The sequence below is a fragment of the Chrysoperla carnea genome, chromosome 3, assembly GCF_905475395.1.
Source record: "Chrysoperla carnea chromosome 3, inChrCarn1.1, whole genome shotgun sequence".
Classification (NCBI taxonomy): domain Eukaryota; kingdom Metazoa; phylum Arthropoda; class Insecta; order Neuroptera; family Chrysopidae; genus Chrysoperla; species Chrysoperla carnea.
In genome coordinates, this window is record NC_058339.1 from 56,241,160 (window position 1) to 56,264,151 (window position 22,992).

At 29.3% G+C, this 22,992-nt stretch overlaps 1 protein-coding gene across 1 annotated transcript in view; it reads left to right on the forward strand.

Moving 5' to 3' along the window:
* The window catches only part of LOC123296127 (prominin-like protein), a 71,788-nt gene that overhangs the window by 47,488 nt on the left and 1,308 nt on the right, over nucleotides 1–22,992 (forward strand). Inside the window, exons 2-16 of the mRNA XM_044877588.1 lie at nucleotides 7,083–7,359; nucleotides 8,395–8,582; nucleotides 9,166–9,330; nucleotides 12,395–12,525; nucleotides 12,823–12,846; nucleotides 12,921–13,086; nucleotides 14,024–14,303; nucleotides 15,589–15,829; nucleotides 16,547–16,591; nucleotides 16,634–16,753; nucleotides 16,823–17,011; nucleotides 17,218–17,352; nucleotides 17,418–17,576; nucleotides 18,505–18,626; nucleotides 20,652–20,702. Of these exons, the coding sequence (XP_044733523.1) occupies nucleotides 7,083–7,359; nucleotides 8,395–8,582; nucleotides 9,166–9,330; nucleotides 12,395–12,525; nucleotides 12,823–12,846; nucleotides 12,921–13,086; nucleotides 14,024–14,303; nucleotides 15,589–15,829; nucleotides 16,547–16,591; nucleotides 16,634–16,753; nucleotides 16,823–17,011; nucleotides 17,218–17,352; nucleotides 17,418–17,576; nucleotides 18,505–18,626; nucleotides 20,652–20,702 (2,293 nt within the window). The remainder of the gene's footprint in view (nucleotides 1–7,082; nucleotides 7,360–8,394; nucleotides 8,583–9,165; nucleotides 9,331–12,394; nucleotides 12,526–12,822; nucleotides 12,847–12,920; nucleotides 13,087–14,023; nucleotides 14,304–15,588; nucleotides 15,830–16,546; nucleotides 16,592–16,633; nucleotides 16,754–16,822; nucleotides 17,012–17,217; nucleotides 17,353–17,417; nucleotides 17,577–18,504; nucleotides 18,627–20,651; nucleotides 20,703–22,992) is intronic.

Below are 22,992 nucleotides of genomic sequence, written 5' to 3' on the forward strand. Positions count from 1 at the left end.
TACTATTTTAAATTTTTACAGAATCCTTTAATTTATGGCTCAAAATGATGATCATATCTGCTCCATCTTTCTGTAAAATTAATTTTTTTAATTAATATATCTTTATATATTATATCTCATGTGTTATTCTGATATATCAGTTATATTTCTGTACAGTTACATTAAAAACCATTCGCTAGTTTTAGCGTGAAAGCGTAACAAACAAACAAACATGCTCACTTTCACATTTATAATATAATATATAGGGATGTAAAAGGATATAACATATAGGGATGGAGTGTCCAATTAAGTCGAAAATATATGGAAAACTTTTAGCGAATTGCCGAAGGAAATTGAGCTATTGCTTTTGTACTGATGATGGAATTTTGAAAAAATTTCTTAAAATGTCCATCGATCGTATAGTGAATATATACATCTATACGTTTATGTGTAAACTCTCTAGCAATCGGAATTTAAGTCCGATTTGAATAAAATTTGATATCAAGAATGGTTTTAGTATTTGAAAGGGGTTCATTAATGAAAAAAATTGACAAATATACAAAGGGTGGGTGATGTGTGTGGATAAAGTACAAAATTTTGAATTTTTTCAAAATAATTTTTTTTTTTTTTTTTAATTTTTTTATCAGTTTTAAGCAAAAAAGCACTCTTGTGATTTTTCTCTAGACTATTCGATTTTAAGAAAAGTGTTATTTTTCAATCTCTGAGTGAACTCGCTTAGCTAATGCACCTCTTGCGCTAAAATGTAAATTAAGCTCAGGATTAAAGTATCTTTATTTTTTACAATATTGACAATCTCTATTAAGAAATCAGATATCTAATATTATCCGTCTATCATGAAAAAACAAATTTTGTTATTTTTATGAACTCTTCTCTGTATTAGTATTGATAATTTATATCTGATAATTGAGCACCTCCAGCTTGTAAAACATGGCTAGTCACTTTTTGATCATGGAAAAATAGACATTACAAAGAATTACGGAATTCATGCGTTCAACGTTGTACATACTAATACGTATTCATATATAATATTGATGACCTAGTTCCTGTGGATGTCGGATATGACGTTTGTTCTCGACATTTATATATTATTATTATATGTTGGATTTATTTACTACTTCTAGGAAGTTAACAAGGACGACTTTTTTTTGTATTTTCTATTCTATGATAATAATAAAAACGTAACCCATTTTTATTTTCCCATATTTTGTTTACCTTTTACCAAAACATTCTATATTGATTTTTATTTCTATACTAGTATAATACCCGCCCGCTTCGCTGAATTTAAAAGTAAAGAGCACCACGTTTTGGCTTTCGCCTATTTTGTTCTCACTTCGATGACACTCGAAAATGAGATAAGGATTGTTTTACACAGGTAAAAGTATACAGTTTTCAATAAAAAAAAAAGTAAAATAGACATACTGGAAATAAAGTGAATTTAGATGGTACGAGCGCCAAAGCATGTTTGCAGACTTGTTACTCCAGATATCGAAAAATTTTATTCTTACTTTTTGTCTTATATTGTCAAGTTATATATTGTCAAGACATATTTTTTTAAATTTGTATCCCCACTACCGTGTTCATACATCTTTAATTAGTCGAGCCCAACGGGTCTACTTTCGTTGTCATTTATTTATTTGAATTATCGGACAACCCCCCCCACCCCCTCCCCACTGAAATTTGCTAACTAATTTAGACTTAGTTCAATTTCATATAAACAAAATCAAACCTTTTAAGTATCCAAAATTGTACTGGCGCTTGTACATCCTTAATGTTAACAAACAAACAAAAATTCGATCAGTTGAAAAAATTACAACTCTGTGTCTCATTACAAAATTATTACTCTATTACTCTGTGTCTAGAGCTCGTATGGCCCAATTGGCTAAGGCCCTTGGCATGAATCCAAGAGGTCCTGATGCGAGTGTATTTTTTTCAATTTTCTTTAATAATGCATTGTGTAGTTATATCAGAAAATCTGGAGTTAGCAAATGGTCATAAAATGTATCTTGTTCGTCCTTTTATAGAAATTATTAATTTATTAATTAATTTTTTTAATATCTTTATAAATTATAGCTCATGTGTTATTCTGATGTACGAGCTATATTATTGTAAAATTTCATTAAAATGCATAGTTAGTATTTTATGTTTGAATTATCGTGTGCATCTCGAAGATTATAGAAACAAAGAATTAAATGATGTTCAAATTAAAAAATATTATCAACAGTGCTTTGCATGTTTTGAACCCATTTGTATTTTCAACACGGAAAAATGTATTCTTTTATCTGCTTTTCTTTTTCATCATAATATCAACAAAAAAAAAAAAAAAAAAACAGTTTTTTGTTCAAGTTCTATTCATTTTGAATACAAAAAGCTCAACTATTAATGGTTTGTAATTAACTTTATTACTGTACAGTAAATTGGGGTTACAAAAAATTTTCTTTTGTCTAAAAAACGGTAACTTCCGCTGTACTAAAATTAAAATTTTTGTTTTGATATTATTATTGGTCTGGATGCACGGGAAAACTACCGCGAAATATCTGAGTCGAAATTTTAATACCAGTCAATGATAGCCTCCCATCTGCCGTTTTTCAACGAAGAGTCGTAAATTCAAATAGAAGGAAAAAATAAACCCCCAAATGGTTTGATTGGGTGATTTTTTCAAGATAGCGGCATCGTGAGACATAAACTTGCCATTTTGCATCCACCTCCCTTAAATATAGGCCTTTAAATGTTCCCAAAAATAATGAGATTCAGGAAGACTGAAGAACGCAAAGTGGCCTCCTAATTGTCCATGAAGTCAACCCGAAAGAGCCTCCTCGAAATTATTTCAATTTTTCAGGTTTATATCTCTCACTGATATTAAGAATTCGGCGCAACTATCTCGGATGATTTTTTCTTATCTATCTCTAGAAAAATGTGCTTTTTTGTGCGTGTGTTTCGTTGATTTTTCAATTGGTAATTTTCTTATGCAAAAATATAGTTTTATTTATATAAATAACAAGTGAAAACAAACAATTGACTGAGTTAAATGTTGAAATACCATGCATAGACAGTGTTGATCACTCTATCATATTACACATACATACATGGCACACATGCATAACTGATATCCCCTTTTAATTAATAATTTTTTTAACATTATTTACATAAAAACTAAGTCATGTAAAGAATTAATTTTATTTATGTGTAAATACATAATTATGTAAGGAATTGACATTAAATATATGTTAAACATATTCATACGCATATTTACAAGTTCATTTATTATATAATAAATAACACGAAGATAATTTATTCTTTTTAAGATCAATTTTATGGCTCTTTTTATCTGGACAGTCGGTTGCTACAAATTCAGATAACAGACTTACTAGAAACTAGAACTGCTTATATAAATACAGTGCAACCTCGATATAACGAATCTGAAGGGAACCAGTAAATATTCGTTGTATCGAGTAATTCGTTAAACTGAGGTTTGTTATATTGAAGTTAAGTTGGTCTAAAATTCGTTATAAAGAGGAAAAAAGTGTCGGAACCTCTCGCGACATGAATTACATACTATGGAGTATACTAACTGTCATATATTGGTGGGACTTTATACGTTATATAAAGGTTTTGAATTGACGAATTTCGTTATATAGAGGTATTTAAATTTTTTATGTAGTTGAAAATTCGTTATATAGAGGCTGTTCGCAAAAAATATTCGTAATGTAGAGGTATATTTTATATTGACTCTTATGGACAATTCAAGGGGATTGCGAAAAATTCGTTAAATCGAGGAATTCGTTATATTAAGGTTGCACTGTATTTCTATTTTATTATTAATATTTAAGAAATTAAAAAATGTTTGTGTCAAATATAAAATTAAAGCAAAGAGACGGAATATCACGAAATAGTTTATTTCAAGATGGCTGAATTTTAAATATTTCTTTAGAATTGCGCAGCAATTTAGTCCACCCGATACCTGAGAACGGTTGCGTTTACTATTGCGTATCCCTTTCTTTAAACGTGAAAATTGCATTGCAATTATCGATAAAGCAACTTTTCTAATAGTTTTTGTCGATATCTCTAACCATCTCTGATGCTGGGCAAAATATTAAGAATCAGCCCTGTTTGTCAATTTCTAATAGGCTGATTTTTAAGTTCTGATTTTGGTTGAGTATCTTAAAGAATATGACCCATCACCCTGTATGCCTGTGCAAAATTTCAAATCGATATTCCTATAAATAACGAAAATATGAGGGTTTCTTCATCTTAAATGCGACACACTATAGATGTTCTCCTAAAACTGAATGCAAGAACTAACAAAATAAATAGTAATATTTATTAAGAGAATATATTTCAAATTGAACTATAATTTTTAACGAATGTTCTCCTAATTCTAATTTAAGCATCGGCCACGGGTACCGAACTGTGGCTTTCCTCACAGGTTGAGCTAGTTGTTGTGCAATTTATTTTTATAATAAAAAAATTTAATTTTAATTGATCATACAAAAACTCGATGAGCTTGCTAACGCTCATCCTGCATTTGTTAACGCAATCGTTCTCAATGGCAAGACGTACCTACTTCATCCTTTCCTTATTTTAATAAGAAAAGTATCATCCAAAACTCAATCTTCTTAAAACTCACTCTGGGAAATAATGCCAGCTCTCGAACGAGAAATCTTATGCTCATAAATCTTTATGAGCAGAATATGTTTAGTCAATCTTTAAGAACTACTGGACTATAGATATGAAAAATTCCCATAAGACTGCATTTAAAATTAAAATAAGAATAAAAATCAAATTTTTTTCTACATGAATAAATCAATAATAGCAATAGCAATAGAAATTTTTTTTTGTAAAAATACTTCAAATACATTTATAAAAACAGCATGAATGCTGCTGCATTTATTTTTTACTTCCAGCAAAACTATTAAATAATTGAATAGAATAAATATTATTGCTGTAGTAGTATGAGACTTTACCATTATGGGACCGTTTTCATTGAGTGCACTGAACTATTACTGGTTTAAATAATACCTATATTATTTAAAAATTTAAATATATGTAGCGTGTTTACAATTTCCATGTTTGGTGTATTTTATTAGAAGAATATACTTACGATGGCAGGCAGTATACTTGCAATCAGTTAGTTTTTTGAAATATAATATTATCCATGAAAATGTTGACTTATACATTGTATCAAAGGTCAACGGGGAGAATTGGAGGTACGTTATAAATCCGTTTGGTAGCCCTCAGAACACTATTTACCCGGTGTCATTGTGGTGACTAAACAGAACATAGACGTTGTGGCCGGGTATAACTTACCCGCATGCTCTTCATAGACGTGAGACTTGCAAACTCTACCGTAGCGTCAGCGATCAAAAAGAATAGCTATTACGTTCGTAAACGGTGAAAAAAAATATACAATTCATCAATAAACAATAAACGCCTTATATATATAAATGTTACGTTGCCATTGTGGCCAGGTATAACTTACCCGCGCGCTTTTCACAGACGTGTAAACTCCAGTGACGCCGCAACGACAAAAAATAGAAATCTAATAACTTCTAAGAGGTCAAGTATTGGGGTATTAGCTACCCGGCAACAATGATGCCGCGTTAACAAGAGAAACGGTTCAAGAAACCACTGCAGGAGTGTATTTGAATAATCTTGTAAAGTGTACGGAACGAGAATGTGGAAACGTTGAGGTAAAAACGAATAGGAAATAATTGTTTTTACTTAAGTAAGTATAAAGAAAGTGCTTTCTTAGGGTGTAGAGTGTCAATGTATCCAGGTTTTCCTTTCGTGTTTTTTATGACGAAATATCAAACATTTTTGCGCTTTTCTAGGCTCTGCGATCTCTCACAGTCTCTCTAATTTGAGCTAAGCTAAGTGTCAAAGAGGTGCTTTTTAGATTGCCAACTTTATTTTTTTCGAATCATGTTTTTCGCAATTTTTGCGTAACTCTACTAACTCACCAAACTAAGAGGGTTAAATATTTCTCAGTTGATGTTAAGGAGGTGCATTTTAACAACGTAAACTCCTTGAAGCGACCTACGTCTTTTTTTAGAGTGCATAAACGAAAGGGAAATATGACTTTAGTGATGGAACTCTGCTGCTCGCGAGTTTTTTATATTTTAAACATTAAAATATAATGGCATCAGTCACGTAAATAATTATTTAATGAATTACATAGTTGAAACAAAGAACATTTTTATGTAATTTGTGTGTATAAATATGTGTGATGTATGTTTAACATTTCTTAATTTATTATTTTACAAGTACATAAGTTAATTTAGTAATTAATTTAATAGAAAAAAGTAATGAACCGCCTCCATATATGTACACGGCTTTTTATACTTCCATGGAAAGTTTATTTCCGTTAAACGATAACAAGTAATATTTTAGGTAAATCGATGTTTTAAGTTAACATAACATCTTCCTGATGTAAAAATTCATTAATGGTTACAAGCTTTATTTGGACACGGCATTGAGTTTGAAAGTTAAAATTTCTTATCTTCTTGCAAATAAACTCTATCCTTATACAAAGTCTAGCTCCTTCGAATGATACATCGAATTGCAAAATATCTAAGCGGGCTTTTTAACATTTTGGAGGCCATGGGGGCATAAGGATCACGGGGCCCCTATTTTTTAAAACTCATTTGACAGCTAGATCGAGAATGAATTCCATTTTCTATGTCTATGGTCACGTCATTACCTAAACGAAGGTAACTTAGGATTAACTTATTACTTTGATTCTGACAGACTTGTATGAATCATAATTCTATTGACTCAACTTCGAATTTGTCAATTCCGTGCGGAGCTGTCACGATTTCATAAATTTTTCTCAGTGTAAAGACTTGTGAAAATATTTAAATCGTTGTCTGTTATAAATAAGAGGGTAGTGACACTCAAATTGAGACACATTGTATATCACTTTGCTGTCCGAATGTAGTCATTACGAAAAATCCCATATAGTAAATAGAATGCCTCGTTTATCGTTTATCTCCAATTACCAGAAATATATATGTACCGCTATAAATAAATTTTAAGCTTACCTATATTATAAATTATTAACGATGGTTATTTTTTGTTGTTTACAGGTTTCCTTATATACGATGATAAAGCTGGCATGATAAAGCCAGCAGGTGATTTAATGTCCGAATGGTTAACACTTTTAAAACATTATGGTGGCATATTAGCGATATGTTGCGTTGCAATTATATTTATTGCTATCATGCCATTTGCGGCATTATTCTTTTGTTGTTGCCGTTGCTGTGGCAGATGTGGAGCACGTTCGCAACCATTTGATAAAAAACATGATATGTGCAAGAAAGTGTTGTTATCAATGTTATTGATTTGTATCACAACATTAATGCTGTAAGTGTTTGATTTATTTATTTGTTTACACAGTATTTTTAATATGTGATCGAACATGGATAAGAAAGGGAACTATTTATTTGTAGTGACGCACGAATACTGAAAATTTCTTAAAGAAATTGTTTCCGACGGTTTTCTTTAGGAGTCAATGAAGTATACAAAATATTATATTATTAATTTAAAATTTATATAAATATTATCAAATCAAAGATAATAAAAAGAAACTTTAGGGTATTTCAAAATAAAATTCGATTGTTGCCCCAATTTTCTAGATCAATTTTTGTATTATACAGGGTGGACCAAGAAATAGGATAACACTTTAAATTACAAAGCTGATTCGCATAAAAAAACTAACAATTTTTGCCTAAAACATTTTCTCGAAAAACCTTAGCTTTCGGAGGGAATACTATTTAAAAATATGTTATTATAGAAAACACGCTAGCTACGGAAAAATTCTTTAGCCTAAGTTGTCAACAGAGGGCATTCGCCTGTGTCCATTACTTTAACCTACAATTATCGATAAACTTTAAGGGTGTTGGTGTTTTCTTTCGATTAAATGCAATAATGGCATATTTTTAAGTCACATTTCTTCCGAAAGCTAACGTTTTTCGAAAAAATATTTTAAACAAAAATTGTTAGTTTTTTTATGAGAATCAACTTTCTAATCTAAAGTGTTATTCTAAATCTTACCGTTTAGAATATAAATTGGCTATTAAAGCAACCCGATAAACTAGGTTCAATCTAATGTCAGATCATGATGTTTCCCATTAAATTCTACAGTTTTTGTTTAAGCTATTTTTTGATTGGTTAAATATAAAACATGCTATTAGCCAATATTAATTAATATAACCCATCCTGTACTAATCCCACTTCTTTCCCAAGTTTGTACTAATTTGAGAAAATTACGTATACAAACTTTGAGATCGATCAGATGAAAGATATTCTTACACCCCACAAAAAAAAAACAAAAAACAAAAACAGTGGGAAGTAAAACCACTTTATGAGTGTCACTTAAAAAAGTATTTTTGTTTTTAGATTTGGTGTTGTTTCTGCATTTGTCACAAATACGTACATGCAAAATGGAACAGATGAATTGCCAAATTCTGTTCGTACATCAATAAAAGATACACGTGGTTATATATCCTTCACACAATTGCAATTAGAAACATTGTTGGATACAAATTTCCAAGAGCTCGAACAAAATTTGATTGATATACTAGACAGTAAGTAAATTCATTTTTATTATTATTACCTTTTGGTCCGGGTGCCGTCATAAGGAGTCACTCAAAACCCAACTTTTTTATTTCATTCAACGAGTCTCTATTCCGCTCAAAAAATTATTGGCGAGGTCACAATAATATCTAGCCCTGGAATCTAATTTTCGCAATTTTTTTTATCAAAATTACCTTAATAAATGATTTTCTTTGAATCCCTTAAAAAATTTTCTTCCAAAGTAATTTTAGCTCGAAAAGAAGTTAGCCGTTAGCCTTTAGATACAAACGTATATGCTTCATGGTTTTCGAAATGGCGCCTCTACAGAGCTAAAATTTAATGTCAAAGAAACTTACCAACTAAGATCTTAGACTATGAAAATCTAACCATAAAATGGACATGCTTTTTATAATTTTTGGTTCTTAAACCTTTCCCATCGACTGGTTTTAATTCAAATTTTTCTACCTTTTCTCTGTCTATAAAAATGTAAAAATTTTCATAGGCTAGAAGTTTCCGAATGAACTAACTGAATTTTTGCACTCAAGCTTAGTTCTAAATGACAATACAAAACTATTAAACTTAATATTTTTTTAGCAAGTGGAGCAATTGTTTCGGAGAAATTAAAGGAATATTCAAATGCTGTCGCCTTAAGTCAACTAGCAGGTATCGTTCATGATTTGCCAGATGTTAGTCGAGATTTAAGGAAAATGAAAACAGAGACAACTGATTTAAGAACAAATGCATCACGATTGAATGATGGTAAGTAGAATTAACACAGTTTTTTTTCTTATTTTCTCACGATTTCTATTTTGTTTGCGATTATTAGATGATGTTACGTGACAATTATTATTAAATTAGATCATTTTTTTCTTATTGTAGGTATTTTTAATTAATATTAAATAATTATTTATAATTGTACAGATTGTATCTTTGAACACCGATAATAATAAATGTCGGTGTGTATTATTATATAATCAAATTGTAACAAATAAAAGTGAAAGTATTTAGTCATGCCACGCAATTGAATTAGATGTCAAGTCAGTTCTATTTGATAGTTTCTAACTAAATACTCATCAATTAATCAGTAGATAAAATTGACATATTTAGTAAAGAAAAACTGAAGAAGAAAATTTAAAGAACATTTTTAATAAATACGTGTCCTTTTTGGATATTGTATTTATACCTACCTGATGGTGATAATTCAGAGGTGAAAACCTATACGCCACTATACTCATCACTTTTGATTTGAGAACTCAATTTCAAATTAAAATGAATCCGAGACTTATTAGAAATTGAAATTGTCAATTCACTTCTATTCAACCAATTCAATCATACACACAGGATAGTCAGTCTGTTTATTTAAAGTTATATTTTGAAATAAACACAATACTCTCAAATTAATCCAATTTACGTAATTGTACGTCAAGGTTGTTTTCTTAAAAATCCAATAAAAAGACTAATTCGAACGTGAAGAAAAATATGTTACGGATAGCACTGATGAGAAATCCCATGAGTTCTCCCTAGGGCTCCTGAATTTACTATTGATTAAGTTTGCCGAATAATAATAATAATAATACATAAGAGGGACCCAGCACTTAAAACCAGGGATTTTCTGTGTCCTTCTTTATAACAACATGTCATTCGAAGGCAAAACATCTCCGAGTAAGAGATGCTATTTTAAGTAGATGTAGCTACAGGATTCTGTCGAGAGTAGACTCCACGTAAAAAGCCCACAGCTTCTCCGCGGAGATTTCTCCCAGGATTGATGGATCTAGGGTTTCGGACCCAAACATTCTAAACTTAACGTCCTGCAGGTTTCTGCAGAAGCAAATAACATGTATGGAGACTTTATCAGCTAAAGTTGGCTGAGTATTTGTTTATGCCAAAATACCGTAGAATGTATGCAATTTTTGGACCAAACATTTCTCATTTGACATCCTCTGAACCGATAATTCTTGTTTTGCTTCCCCTTGAATCAAAAGCTGTGCACGCCCTCGATCACTGGCTAAAATCCGTCCCGAACTATGCTTCTCGGGGTATATAACAGCTTTACACGGCTCAAATTTAAAGCTAATGAACTGAAAACGTCATATCTTAAAGTAGATAACTTTATCTAATAATATTGATTCGATTTCAGTTTTTGGTTCCAAATTATATTAAATAATTTTCATTAAATTAAAAACGAAAACATTTTGCATGTTTTTACATTTTCCCCCAGGAATTAATTCCCTTTAGGAAAATCGTTAAAAAAAATTTAAAAATTGTTTCTCTAATTTTCACGAGAGTAAAAATTCGATAAAAAAATTGATTACCCAATTTCCTTGAAAAATTTCGTTTTAAGCTACTAAACACATTATTAGGCGACGGACGGACTGTGTGGAAGTTATCGGAGCTGAAAAAAAATGTAATATTAAATAGTATGCACATTATATAATAATCACTTTATTAAATATGCATTTAATTCAATTATTTATAAATTGAATGCCATTAGTAGAATAAAAATAACAATCAACCATTTTTTCTAATAAATAATTCTATTATCTATTCATTAAAGATTGCATCAAATGTCACATTCTCTTCCACATTTCAGTACAAATTTTCAGTTGTTCTTTTATATAATAATTTGTAACACATTTCTATTTTCATTTCACAGTTGAGTGGTTAATCGATCCATTGATTTTTATTCATTTTATTTTTTAATTAAAAAAAAAAAAAAAAAACTGTTATACAAAACCCACAAATTATATTAATTTATAGCGATAAACAATGGACTTATTAAATTTCATTATTTCAAAATTCCATTATTCATATTTTATTTAGAATTCCGTGTCACTAAGCCATTTTTAAATCGCACTTAGCTTAGGTATAGAAGGAAAGCTGTAAAGATGAATCCGAAAAGAATCTAGTTTGCAAAATATGTTTAACAATGACTGATTTTTCCGCAAACCATACAGTCAAGACAAAAACAGATTGAAAAGTTTTACTAAAAATTGTTTTTTCGTATCAAAATTGTTATTTTGTATGATTGTTTCTGCGAAACCTAGGCACTCTTCGAAAAAATTTTTACAATAAATCCAATAAGAGTGGTTTGTTTTTCTATAAATACCATTTTTGTTCAAATTGAATGAACAAACGCACAAAAAGCTAAATTTTTGCTATCAATTACTGTCTAAGCTATTCGGTTTACAAAAAAATGTTTCGTTTGTCAGTTATGAACTGGAGTGAGGTTTTAATTGAACCTGAAAACTTAGATTGAATTCGATGCCGGTATAAGATGTGTGCCTTTGAAACTTACATTTTTCGTTTGAAGCATTTTCCTCGATTAAATTTATTGATCGAGTTTTAAGCATATATCAACTTAAAAATACACCCTGTATAATTCGTCAGATGTCGTAACTTTCATGTGTTTTCAAGTTTCGACTGAGCCGAATCCGAAACTTCGTTTGGACATTTTTATTTTAACCATCCTGGGCTTCCACTGCGTATATAAATAAAACATTTTTAATTTTAATAGGAGTCGGCACATTTTTTTTTTTTTGACATGAATGAAGGACAAAAGAAGTTACAATTCGTTACTGCTCCAATTGAATCTTTTACATACTTGTGTGATTTGTTAATAATAATTATATTTTTTACAACAATAAACCATTCAAAATTAGCATTTAATTTATCAATAGATTCCTACAATGGCGTTACTAATTAGTCAGCGATATTAGATTCTAATTTTTTTTTTTTGTAAACATCGATGAATTAACTAAATCAAAAATCCTAGTTTTTTGATAAAAATGTTGATTTTGACTAAAAAATTACTCTTTTTTTATAGGTTTGCGTCACGTAAAAGCAGAATTATTACGTGAATTAACTGATTGTCAAACTGCTGGAGTTCGTGAATGCAAAGAATTTAAAGGTTTAAATGATATTGGAAAATTAGATACAACTGTAGATTTTAGTAATGTAAGTATAAGAATTTTAGTTTATTTGTTAAAAAACAAAATATTGCGTTATGCGTTAATATCCAACGATTGAAGTAATCCCGGCTTAGTACGAATGATTCAAATTTTGAAAAAAATTTATAAATTAAATTATAAGTTTTTTTTTCTAAAATAATATATGAGATATACTTTCGTGATTCTCGAACAAATCTTATCTATACTCACGATAGTTTGTTAGACATTAACGCAATATTTTATTGTTAATTATAAGATTTAAGTTCAAAATAATTGCTAAATATTTATTATTAATTACATGCAGTACCTTGATAGGTATTTCCCGAGGGTAAGTTTAGGAGATAACTGTCACTGTTTACTTAAATTTTAGTTCTTAAATTAACATGCATTTATGTATTTTAGTTACCAGATGTAAGTGAATCATTAAAGAATATCACCGAACTATTGGATAGTAATATTGTAGAAGAAGTTCAAAAAGGCAAAAAGGCATTCGACGATATTCAAAAACAAATTCAAAAGGCTGTGGATGATAGTATTCCGGTTGTAAAAGAAGCGATTGCAGGGGCAGGTAATAAAATTTTATTATTAACTTTCTTTGCATCAATGCCTACTATGAAGAAATATGTATGTCGCAGCAAACTAGCTTAATTTGTCGTTAAATTAAGAGCCTAGCTTTTTTAATAAATGCCGTTCAACTATCGGCCTGAATGATATTCAGCCATTAAATCAAACAACTACATAAATGACTTGAATCGATAACGTTTGACTAGATGCTTAGCCTAGTCATTTAAAATTAGTTCCACTTCTTGCTATCTGGCGCTGAAACCCACACACTGTCAATATGGCGTGGCTAAACAACAATATTATTAGTGTTTCTCACAGTTTGATTTCGTTGACGCCAAAAAATACAATGGAAGAGTTTAGTGACAAAAAGTTGGAACTAAGTATGGTACTAATAAAATCTGGCTTTCACGGCAAGAGTTGCAGAACTCATGATAGATAGATATGATATATACTGTAGTATATATATGATATGGTATAGACATGACAAATACTGTAGCAAATCAGTCACTTTTGGTGTCCATGGATTCCAAAAGGTGTCGCAGTAATAGATGTGCTTGTTTTAAAAACAAGGTTTTTTGTGGATCGAAATGCGATGGAAGTTTAACTTGCGTTAGCAAATAATTTTTTAATAACCTACATGCGTATTTTGTTATTCAGTTTTTTGTTATATTTTTTTGTTATATTTTAAATTAAGTAAATAAACAATTCCTAATGTCAGATATTTCATCTTTTTTTGTCAAATGGTCAATCTATTGTATGAATGGTCTAAGCATCAGCCAGCCAGCTCATTAAATGTTGTATTAGACGCTATGAAGGAATATCATTCAGACCGCTAGTTGAACGGCGCACTTTCATAATAAGGCTAGACTGTTAACGAGTAACCAGACCAATTGGAAAATTTTATAATTACTTTTAACTAAATATCAATATGATTTTTTTAGGTGATGCTATTAAATCAAATGCAAAGAATTTAACAAATATGTTAACTCAAGCATCCGATGCAATTGGCCAACATAGTAAAAAACCAATTGATCAAGCTGATTTGTATTTAGCTCAATACTCAATTTATCGTTGGTATGGTGGTCTTGCCATCAGTACTTTACTATTAATTGTAGCCTTGTGTGCTTCATGTGGTCTTCTATGTGGAATCTGTGGAAAACGACCAGATGGATACGGTGATGATTGTTGCAATAAAGGATCTGGCAGTAAATTTTTAATGCTGTAAGTTTTCTAAAGAAATATTTTCTATATTATAGACTTTTTAATTAAATAATCCTATTAATGTTATCGCATTCGAGATTCAAGTTTAAATGTTTTGTCAAAATCGAGAGATAGAGCGATTTGTGTAAAAAGAAACTTAGACGTAAAATTAAATTCAGATGGAGAACAACAGTTTAAAAACTTAAAAATGTTCATGTTGAATTGCGGTTTATAACTTACTCATTACATACCACGATTTGACATTAGAATTGCATATTATTTTCTTTGTTATCGTATGTATGACAAGTTGTTCGTGTATTTTTGATAAATTGTCTATTGTTTTAAAGTAGATTAGGCGTGTAACATTTTGAATAATACAATTTTTATTACTAAAACAATATTACAAAAACACTATTCCTCAGACAGGATGTCTAGCGGTCCTTGAAAACCTGGAAATGTCCTTGATTTTTAATTTGGTCCTGGAATACCTCGAAATGGTCTTGATTTTTTTTCTCATCCTAGAAAATGTGTATTTTAGTACATAAAAATAAGTGTGTTCGATTTTTCATCTCGATTTAATAGCATTTTTGAAGCATCGGAAATAAATCTCTTTTATCCGGTCATGTATCTGTTGTTACTGCAAATTATCTACTGTAAATAGTCTTTGCACTCTGTATACAGGTAGGCCAATAACCGGGTACTTATTTTCTACAGAAGGTATTTTTTTGTTCAAATATTTCAGGTGATTTCCCTTCAATGTAAATTAAAGTTGGGGGGACGGAGTGGGACGAGTTTTAACCCCTATTCAATATTTAACTTTTATTCAATAACCATATTGAAAAATACAGAATTATGCATTATCAGAAAAAAGTCTTAAATAAAAGTTATAGAATATGTTATTGTCTACGAAAATTATCCCTACTATTTTTGTCGTACGATGCACGGTTTACGAGATATTTGATAAAAGTGTTTTCCAAGATGGCGGCTAAAGCTCACGACACCTCCCATCCCGTCCCGCCAATTTAGGTTTACATTCGATGGATATCCCTGAACATATTCCAACAAGAAAATCCTTTCTGTAGAAAATTGCATTACGAACCTACTTTTTTTTCTCTGGCTATTGAGGTATAGTGTCTTGTTGCACCTCTGCCCAGGACAGTCTCCGTATTTGTTATCATTAATTACAGTTTAAAATAATGATTAATGATTATACCATAAACAATTGCTTAGTAGTTTTCGAGTGATGAACGAACATCGGAAAAACAGAGGTACACTTTTATTTATATAATTATGTTTTCTTTTTCAGTGGCGTAGCTATAATCTTTCTATTCTCATCCGCATTAATGGCTGTTTGTATAGCAACAATGTTAATTGGAATTGTTACTGAAAAAGGTGTATGTGAACCAATGAAACAACCAACAGCTCCATCATCAACTGAATTGTGGTCTTTAATTGATCAATTTATTGGATTAGATAAAGCAACCGGGTTAAATTTGGAACTTAGTCAAGTGATTGATTCATGTCATCGAAATAAAAGTGTTTATAAAGTATGTTTAATATGAATTCTTTTTTATGACAAATAGTTAACCCATCGCGTAAAATTTCCGCACAAAATCGGTCACGTCGTGGCGATGTGCCACAATTTTTTTTTTTTTCAGCGTTGTCATTTTTTTAAGCGCGATGATTTAAACAATTACATCAGAAAAATTATTTTATTATTTTTATTTATTTGATATTTAATAAATTGTTATTTATTTTATTATTCTTAAAAAACTATAATAATGAAATCTGATGTAAAAGTTTTTTTTTTAAATCTACTATTTTATAGAAAATTAAAAAAAAATCCCATGTGTTAATTGTTGAAAATTTTAAATGTAATTATTCAAAGATAATTCCTTAGAATTAATTTATAAATCATAAATAAATACATTAATTAGATGAACCTACGGTTAGCTTGATTATCTGACAACGCTGTTCTCGAAATTAATTACCAGACTTAAGTTACGTAATAGACACAATTGAAAACTTGAAGTGCATTTCTCGCAAAGAAAATTTATAATATAACCGACTAAAAGGTGTAAACCCTTTGCACTTGCGGTACATATCTTCGAAAGTCGAAAATATATTCTTTTAAAAAAATATTTCTCAAGGTCGAATTCAAAACTAAATCGGTGTTAAGAAAAAATAAGTTCTAATATTTGCTTGATTTAAGAATAAAATCCAGACTTTAAGGCTCATTAAATTAAATATTTGTTTTATTTTAGGTTTTAGCTTTAGAACAAAAATTTAACTTGAAGGAATTAGAATCATATTTAGATAAATATGAAATTAGTAAAAAAATTGGAATTTTAAAAGATAAAATTACTATGGATCATGGAATAACAATTTTAACAAAAGAAGCAAAAGGAAAATTACAAAAATTAGCAGATTCAGGCATTGGTGATATTAAATTCGATCGTTTTACCGAAATTGTAAGTAACAAATAAAAATTTTAAATTACTTTTAACAATAGAATTAATTTTATTTTTTATTTGATTTAGTTACGTGATAATATAACTTCAATCAGTCTAACCGATCTTTCACATAAATTAACGGATACTGCAAATAAAATTGGTGATAAACAAGATCTGCAACAAATTAAATTATCTTTACAACGCAATGCATTATATTTAGAAACATTCCAAAACACATTAGTTGTACCAATGGTGCAAAGTGCAGAAGATTTAAAAGTAAGTTCAAAATTAAGTAAAGTATTTATTCTTATCACACCAGGAAAAGCTGTGAATAGTGCCGTGATTTTATGAGAAGACAATTTTTTAGCGATCTTTGACTAATTATTTAGACTATATGTAATATCAAGACTGTTGTTATAACGCTTCCATGACATTTGAATCTCTTAAGTGAAATAATTAATTTATTACACTTTTTTTAACAGGAAACTGCTGTACGTCTAGAAGAAGGTTTGAAATTTAATCATTCATCATTTAACGAAGCGGTTAATTACTTATTAAAGGAAGTAGAAGAAGCACAAGAATATCTACAAACAAATGGAACAAAAGATGTTGCCGAGGTAAATGATATATCTAATTTTGAAATTGTCTTATCTAATTTAATTTATTATTGTGTGTATTTTAGATCGCTGAAGAATTTGCAACAAATTTAGAAGGTCGTATCAAACATTATCTACGTCATGTAGCTTATGAACTAGAACATAATGTTGGACAATGTGGTCCAATCAGTAATGCTTACAATGCTACCGTCGTAGCTGCATGTAGTAAAATAGTACAACCACTTGTAAGTAATAATCATGTTAATATAACAATTAAGACTTTGTTTTATGTATTGTTAATCCGATATTATTCGTACCCAAAAGTTAGTTTTGCCGCACCAAGTCAAAAACTAGCCTAAACTACGCCGAAAAATATTAAAAGCACAATAATATAACGTTGAAATTAACCTTTATTAAAAACTAGCTTTGAACTACATGCTTCGCTGGGCAACTTCAATTATTAATACAAAGATTATTGTATTATATTGTGCCTTCACTTCATATGCTGTCACTTATCTTCCTTTTGTTCACAATTTCGTCGATTTTATTATTTTGGTGCGGAGCCCTAATTTTTTTGAAAACAGCCCATGTGATTCGCTGCTAATAAGCTTTCTATGCGTGAAATAATTTTTCAAATCGGTTAAGTACCTAGTACCCTCACCTATATCTTGAAGACGTATATCTTGAAGACTGTGGTCAATTCATATCCCCTATAAAAGAGTTCACAACTACTCGGCTGAACTGACTTCATATAACTTACAGTTTTTTAATATACACTCACATCATGCCCTTTTATTTGATGCCTCACTTGGGTAAATTTAAAAATATTCGATTGTTCATCCCCACTTTCACGCCCCGCCTTTCTACTCCCCCTTGACTTGAGCAGTAGGTGAAGAAAGATAGTAAAAGATAGATAATAAAATCTATAAAATAAATAAATAAATAAATTTTTTATTCATTTTCCACAATACATATATTGTACAGAATATTTCATGTTTCTTACTATTTTTTTCTTTCCTTTTTAAAGTAATTTGTATGTCTGTCTAGTAAAAATTGATCCTGAATATTATCAGGGACGATTTACTACACTTAGAAAAATCTCCCACAAAATCAATATGTAACGAAGCTCTAGATAAAAGCTACTTATTAATAAATATTCGTATTTTGTTTTAGAACGCTTTTTGGGTCAGTTTGGGATGGTGTATACTATTATTCATACCAACTTTAGTATTATCTGTCAAATTAGCAACATTATACCAAAAATCTGATCCATATCCAGGCCCTTTAGTTGAAGCGTAAGTATTATTGTTTTTTTTTTTGCTCTAATATTGTATGTCTTTCATCTCATTTGTATCTTGTAGTTCTGTGTCTATCTTTTCCTGGTAGGTCTATATAGTATAGATTAAAATTTCATTTACTAAAAAAAATAACCTTAAAGGATATCCGGTTAAGAGTTGAGTATAAAAATTAATCAGCATGTCTTCTCAAAATTAGTTGCATGCTCTAAATATTTAAACTTTTTTAATCTTTTATTTATTGGTAATATAGATCTAAATCTTAAAAATTTGTTTTACCCCCTTCTATAATCCTCCCCTTCAGTTTTGTTTGTTTTAAACAGATATTCTTAACAAATTTGAATGCGATTAATGAGATTTTATATCGATGTAGTGTATTATATTTAAGTTTTTTAATTTTATGTAATATTTTAATAAAATTTATGAGTTGAATTTTAAAACAACGGTGGTTAAGTGAACTGACGGTACACTTAATTTTATTTTTAAATTTTATTACATTTATTCGATAAACAAAAACAATGTTTTTCGTATTACTATTTTCTCACAAAACAATTTGATCAAGTGGATAACTCTGACGTTTTTCGTGAACTGGAAGGAGCATAAATATCTTCTTCAAATGTAGATATTATTGCCGACCAATCTTCTTCATATTTTACTATTTATTATCTTCTTTAAATGAAAAATATTATTTTTCTAATTAATTTTATCCTTATTCATATCTCATAATTAATTACATAATTTCTCAAATATATACACATATTTTTGTAAATAATAGAAATTAATAAAATTTGTAGGTGTTTTTTAAAAAGATATATAACTGAAGATATTTATGAAACTGGAGAGAATGAATGAATTTATGAAAACTCTCTTTACAAATATTAATGATTAATTACAATTGAATTATTTATATTTTTCCGGTTCGCATCCAGAAACGTCTATACTGCCTGACTCTTTGATTAAAAAATTTTAAAATTTCATGCAGATCAAAATAAGATAATTTTTAATTACTATTTAACGGTTAAAATATTTTATTAACATGAACTGAATAACATTTAAAAACATTTACTATAATTAAAAAACCAAAATAATTGTGGATTTTTTGAATTAATCAATTCGGGTGTAAAATTAAATATCTATCAAACCGGAGTAAATAATTTAATAGGAGAAATTATAATGGGCAAACGGGAAAGTCGACAATTTGTCATAAATAACCAAAGCTTTTTTATCTATTTCTTTAGTGTGCTTTTACTTTCCGTGTTGATCGTTTTGATTATAAATCGCGAGAGTGCTTTGTGCTATAGGATAAACAATTCCTACTTTTTTCTTTATTTTCAACCACAAAGGGAATGTTTAAATGATAAAAACGCTTCTAAGCATTTGTTTAATCAAGTTAAATGGTGGATTAAATAATTTGCTACCCAAAACCGGTGGTCAAAAAATTTCCTTAAAATAGCACTTAGCTCGTTAGTGTTAAACATCATTTTTGAAATTGTATGATGCATATATATTTTTTTTGTCGTTTTTCAAAGTTTGGAATACGGTAGCCTTACTTTCTCGTCCAAAAGAATGACTTTTTGTAGTAAAACTAAAAAAAATAGGCTCTCTTGATTTCATATTATCATTTAATGATTTAGAAATACCTTGTACTGTTTTCACATTCCAGTTTATATTTTAATGTTTTTTTATTTTATTTAGTATTTTTTTAGAAATAATATTTCCTGACGAAAACTTTTTATTTGATTATTCTAAAAAATCCACAATTATTCTTAATAAGTACATCGAATAATTTCTACTTTAGTTATTATTGAATGAAAAATACATAATTAACAATAAAATACATAGCGGCTTATTGCATTCAAATAATAATTTTCTTTAATTTCAATTATCAACTTTATATTTTATAAAAATCATTTTCTTAAAAAAAAAAAGAGATCATTTTACATAATATCTTCATTTTGCATGATTAAAATCGAATTTATGGTATATTCATGTAAGTCCTGATCATTATTAATATAATCATTGCAGTGAATATATGTATGACGCATATGCTGACAGAGATAACATTCCATTAGCCAAGTAAGTAGCCAATTTTAAAATCCATTTTAATTATTTAAGATTAACTACTATAGTTTAAGATTTAATTAAACTTATGAGACATTATTCACATTATGGGGACAATCATGGCTTTTGGGTAATCTACATTTGAATAAAAAATTGTTCAAATAAAGCTAATAATATTAAACTATAGCTTTTGATTAATTTAAAAGAAATTACATGAAGAATTTCATTTCATGCTGACGATTGATACTTGTTTTGGGGATCAAATTTGTCCACGTGATATAGTCGTTAAATTAAATTTTAACTTGCGGCCTCCTTACCGCTAATGTCTTGCAGTTATACTACGTATTGGAAAAAATATTAAAATCGAAAGTTTTTTTTTTTTGTCGAATGTAACTAATTTTCTAATTTCAATTTTATTTGTCTCAGTGATTCTGGGCGCACATGTTTGTGTAAAAGCGAATTTAACCATATTATATTGCCGTAAAGTAGACATAAATTAGAGATAAATACACAGAATTATGTCATCTATGCTTGGATAACAAGAAAAGCATCAGAAGCAAAACGACACCACCATCTCGAATAGTTAATGATTTGGTGAGGAGTTTGCTATAATGGCATTATCAATCTTCATTTCTGAAAGAAACGAGTCAAAACTATAGCGAAAATTTACCAAACAATTTTTTTAGAAGACATTGTGGCTCAAAAACAATATATCAGATTTCAACCTGTTGGATTAGAAGTTGTTATTCGATTTAGATGCCATAGTATGCTCTACAGTCTACTTTGTACCGAAATATTCAAATCTTTAAAGCGAATCTTTATCTATGCAGTGGTCAATTTTCCAATAAATAATCTACGTGTTGCAATCAATGACTAGCCAAGGCATCTCAGGTTCTACTGGGAGATCGCTTTTTTCGAACTATTCTACGATTTTATTACTTTATTTATCGAAATATAATGGGTTTTGAAATATTTTCGCTTCTAACTTATTATGAATCATGGCTGCTTTAAAATCAAAGCGCTCTCAATAAATTACTCCCACATAGTTTCGGAAAATCATGTTTACCGATTCTTTTTTTTTTTAAATTTAGTTTTGACCAGTTTTTATTTTGTATTTTCATTACTGTGTGATTTCAAAGAGTTTATCTAGCGATCTGCAGAATATCAGATACGTTCTGGAGAAAATCTGATTTTGAAGTTTATATCTAATTTTCATCTTTTCTATCAGCAATATCAGCAGTTTTGAAACAAAATTTGCAAGTGCAATAATAACCTATTATTGTTTTGAGATTAAAATTTTCCAATTTTATATTGATTGAATCCACAGGTGGCATCTCGTCGCATTTCAAAAACGAAAAAAGAATAGACAACGCAGGAAATCTAATTCAACTATCTGCTCATCCATGTGAAATTCATTTTTTTCATTCTTAGCTTGCTTCTCTAGCATATATGACGGTGCTAGTGCAAAATGGTAAATACCAAACTTATGCATATCTATATTTGTACTTACATCTGCACAAACTCTTGCACCCATAAACAGATTCACACCAACACACCCAAACCCACATAAAACCGTTTATTCAACAACTATGACCAGATTGAGTAAAGACTATAGACGTGCGATATTAACTATCTTTTAAGGTTTATCTCCTAAGTCATCCGAATTCCGAATTACAATATATTTCGATTTCAGACAAATAACTATGTGCGTGGTTTTTTGACGCCCAGAGCGAGCGACAGCATGAAAAGGCATTCATATAATTTTTAAAGTTGTTCAGAATGATTGGCGTAAGTTGTTTTGCGTGCTTGTTATTCAAAAAATGATTTGAAATGCATGTAGTTATTTCAAATTATTTTTGTTTATAAAAATCCAACTTTCTTTCCCCATTAAAAAATTTATTGTTATTGATGTATTAATGTCTCATTGCTATTTTTATGTTTTAATTTTTGTTTTGTTTTGTCATGTTTTCATTTTCAATATGAAAATTTGTGACATTATCAAAGTATTTCAAATCAGGTAAGCCTTATGGTAAGTTTTTAATAATAATGGGCTTGTTTAGAAGAAATTACGCAAGATAAAGTGTAAAACAATCGAAAAAGGACTTTTTTTATTATCCAGAGCGTTTTTTTTTTAAACTAGTATATGAATGTGGTTTTAATGAAAATACACAATCCTTCAGAAGTGAATCTCAAAATAAAACACTACCAAACTAAAAGAAAATTAAGATTGTGCATTTATCTGTATTTCTCGTCAAACTTTATTTGTAAATCTTGCTAGTTATTTTTTAAAACCGCTTTGGTTGTA